General features: G+C 40.3%; 1 protein-coding gene across 1 annotated transcript; it reads right to left on the bottom strand.

Moving 5' to 3' along the window:
* Positions 1-1,121: 1,121 nt before the first annotated feature.
* On the bottom strand, positions 1,122-2,051 carry LOC108709057 (olfactory receptor 52N4). Its single transcript, XM_018248687.1, has one exon. It carries the CDS (start codon positions 2,049-2,051, stop codon positions 1,122-1,124), a length of 930 nt encoding a protein of 309 aa, XP_018104176.1.
* Between the last annotated feature and the right edge of the window lie 343 nt (positions 2,052-2,394).

The raw sequence follows: 2,394 nt of genomic DNA, 5'->3' as shown, positions 1-2,394 counted from the left end.
GGGGTACTGTAAGATTTTTTATCTAGTGATGTCTTCCTACAGTCCCTCTTGGTTCAACCCATCACCTACTATTCTCCATCTTCTACAGTTGTTCAACCTCCCCCTTTCTTTGCCCTACAAATTCCCTCTATATAACCAATTTCATCCCAACTTCTTCTGTTCTCCTGCAGGTGCCTACAGTTTTCTGTTGAACTGTTATTATTTTCTAATTTTTATGGATCGCTGCTGTTCTTTTACAGCAACCAATCCAGTCTCCATTGTTCACCTACTAATGCTTACAGTTGTGCTCTGGTTGGTCCAGTCTTTTCCATCCTCCAACAGATGTCTACAGTTTTTTTGGCTGAACCAATCCCTACTGCCCTTCTACTGATGCCAATTGTTTCTCTCTTGCCATTTGGCACTGTTCTCTTAAAGAAGAGTATTTGGAGGGTGGGTAATTTTTTTATGGCTGTAGTGTAAATGATAGAAAATAGCTCTCTTCTGGTTGTCCTGCAGAGGCGTAAACTCTTTGAACTGTTAGCCCACTCTTCTCTCTTATTGTTCCCATATTTCCATAGCACACCATATACCCCCCATTCAGCTCCATCCACCATTCCCTACTAATTGTTCATATGCTTCACCCTCATCTAATCTGCCTCCCCAGGACCATAATTTATTAACTTTTTACTCTTTATTCCATATAAATTTCACCCTACATCATGCCTTTTTCTCAAATCTTAGGATTCCCAATCAAATTCCTCTTCCTGTCCATCTACTACCCCTCATATAATCAAACCTGAATTTCCATACACTTTTCTCACTCATTGCTCTTCTACTTCCCATAGACTGACCATCATCTTGTCCATTGCTTCCCCAAGAGCTGACTATCTATTCATAGTTCATCAGTCACATATTTGCTCCAAACGATCTCCCCATTCCATGCTCTTGAACTGTCATCCAAGGGCTTCTACACCAACTTTGTATTTCCTCATGTCACTTTAATTTTGCTATGGTTCATGGAAAATGGTTTATTATGAATCAGCAGCTTAAAAATTTAAATTAAGAAAATTTACCATATTGTTTGCTTGTTGGCTATAAGAACCCTAATAAAAAAAGACATTTCACAGACCCTTCTCTGCAAATTAAATAGATTTTGACATCTTTTTGCGAATTTCTTTGGTTTTTATGCCGTATATGATTGGATTAAACATTGGAGGAATGATCAGGTAAAGACTGGAAACAAGGATTTGGACAGATGGGACTGAAGAAGCCCCAAATCTCTGAGACATGAAGGAGAAGAGGGCTGGGATATATGCCACTAAGAGAACACCAACATGGGCAGCACATGTGTTACCAAATTTATATCTGGCTTCTCTGTTGGGAAGTCTCAGCACAGTCATTATAATCATGGTGTAGGACAGAATAAGACATGGCATGTCGGATACTACCACTAGCAAAGTAACAATTAACCCATACACAGAGTTGATTCTGATATCGCCACAGGAGAGCTTTGCCACCGCCATGTGCTCACAGTAAGTCTGTTCAATAACACGATTCCCACAAAATGGGAGCCTTTTGACAAGGAATGGATGAGGAAATATCAATAAAGTCCCCCTCATTGTCACAAATAGTCCCACTTTTGCAATCATGGAATTGGTCAGGATGGTGGAGTATCTCAGCGGGAGGCAAATGGCCACATAACGATCAAAGGCCATAGTCACTAGTACAGAGGAGCTCATTATGGAGAAGGAATGGATAAAGAACATCTGCACTAGACATTCCCCAATAGTGATGTCTCTTAGCTTGAACCAGAAGATCAGCAGCATCTTGGGAATGGCGGCATTTGATTGGACAAGGTCAGTGACTAATAACATGGAAAGGAGCAGGTACATTGGCTGGTGAAGCCTCCTGTCAGCTTTTATGATAAGAAGAACAGTAATGTTGGCTGAAATGGTTACTATATACATGCAACACAGTGGTATTGAGATCCAAACATGCATCTCTTCCATCCCTGGGATCCCAATCAGGATGAATGGAGAGGAGATCTGACTGGCTCTGCTGAGGTTTGACATGATGACTAACAGGAAAAAGAATATGAACAACATGAATATCTCTGCATAATCTTCATACTAAAAGGCAATGCTACGAGGTTAATCTATTTGTTCTTTGCCCAGTCTTTTCAAAGGGTCAAAAAAATTCTTCCTGCAAAAAAGTAACACAGACAGTAATTTCAAAACAGTATTATGGGATGTGTTTCCAGACTCTCAGCTTTTCCAAAACAACTGAGCTTTTCCCCACTGATACTATAAGTACCATTGCTCCTTACTACAGTATACTATTATACCACTGTTACTATAGGTATCATCTCTACCTACTATACCTGCTATCCCACAGTCACACTCCCTTCCCAGAGAC

The sequence above is a fragment of the Xenopus laevis genome, chromosome 2S (assembly GCF_017654675.1).
Source record: "Xenopus laevis strain J_2021 chromosome 2S, Xenopus_laevis_v10.1, whole genome shotgun sequence".
Lineage (NCBI taxonomy): Eukaryota > Metazoa > Chordata > Amphibia > Anura > Pipidae > Xenopus > Xenopus laevis.
This window is presented reverse-complemented; position numbering and strand designations above follow the sequence as displayed.

Coding starts and splice junctions, on each gene's coding strand:
- LOC108709057 (XM_018248687.1), bottom strand. CDS start 2,051: ATGTCAAACCTCAGCAGAGCCAGTCAGATCTCCTCTCCATTCATCCTG.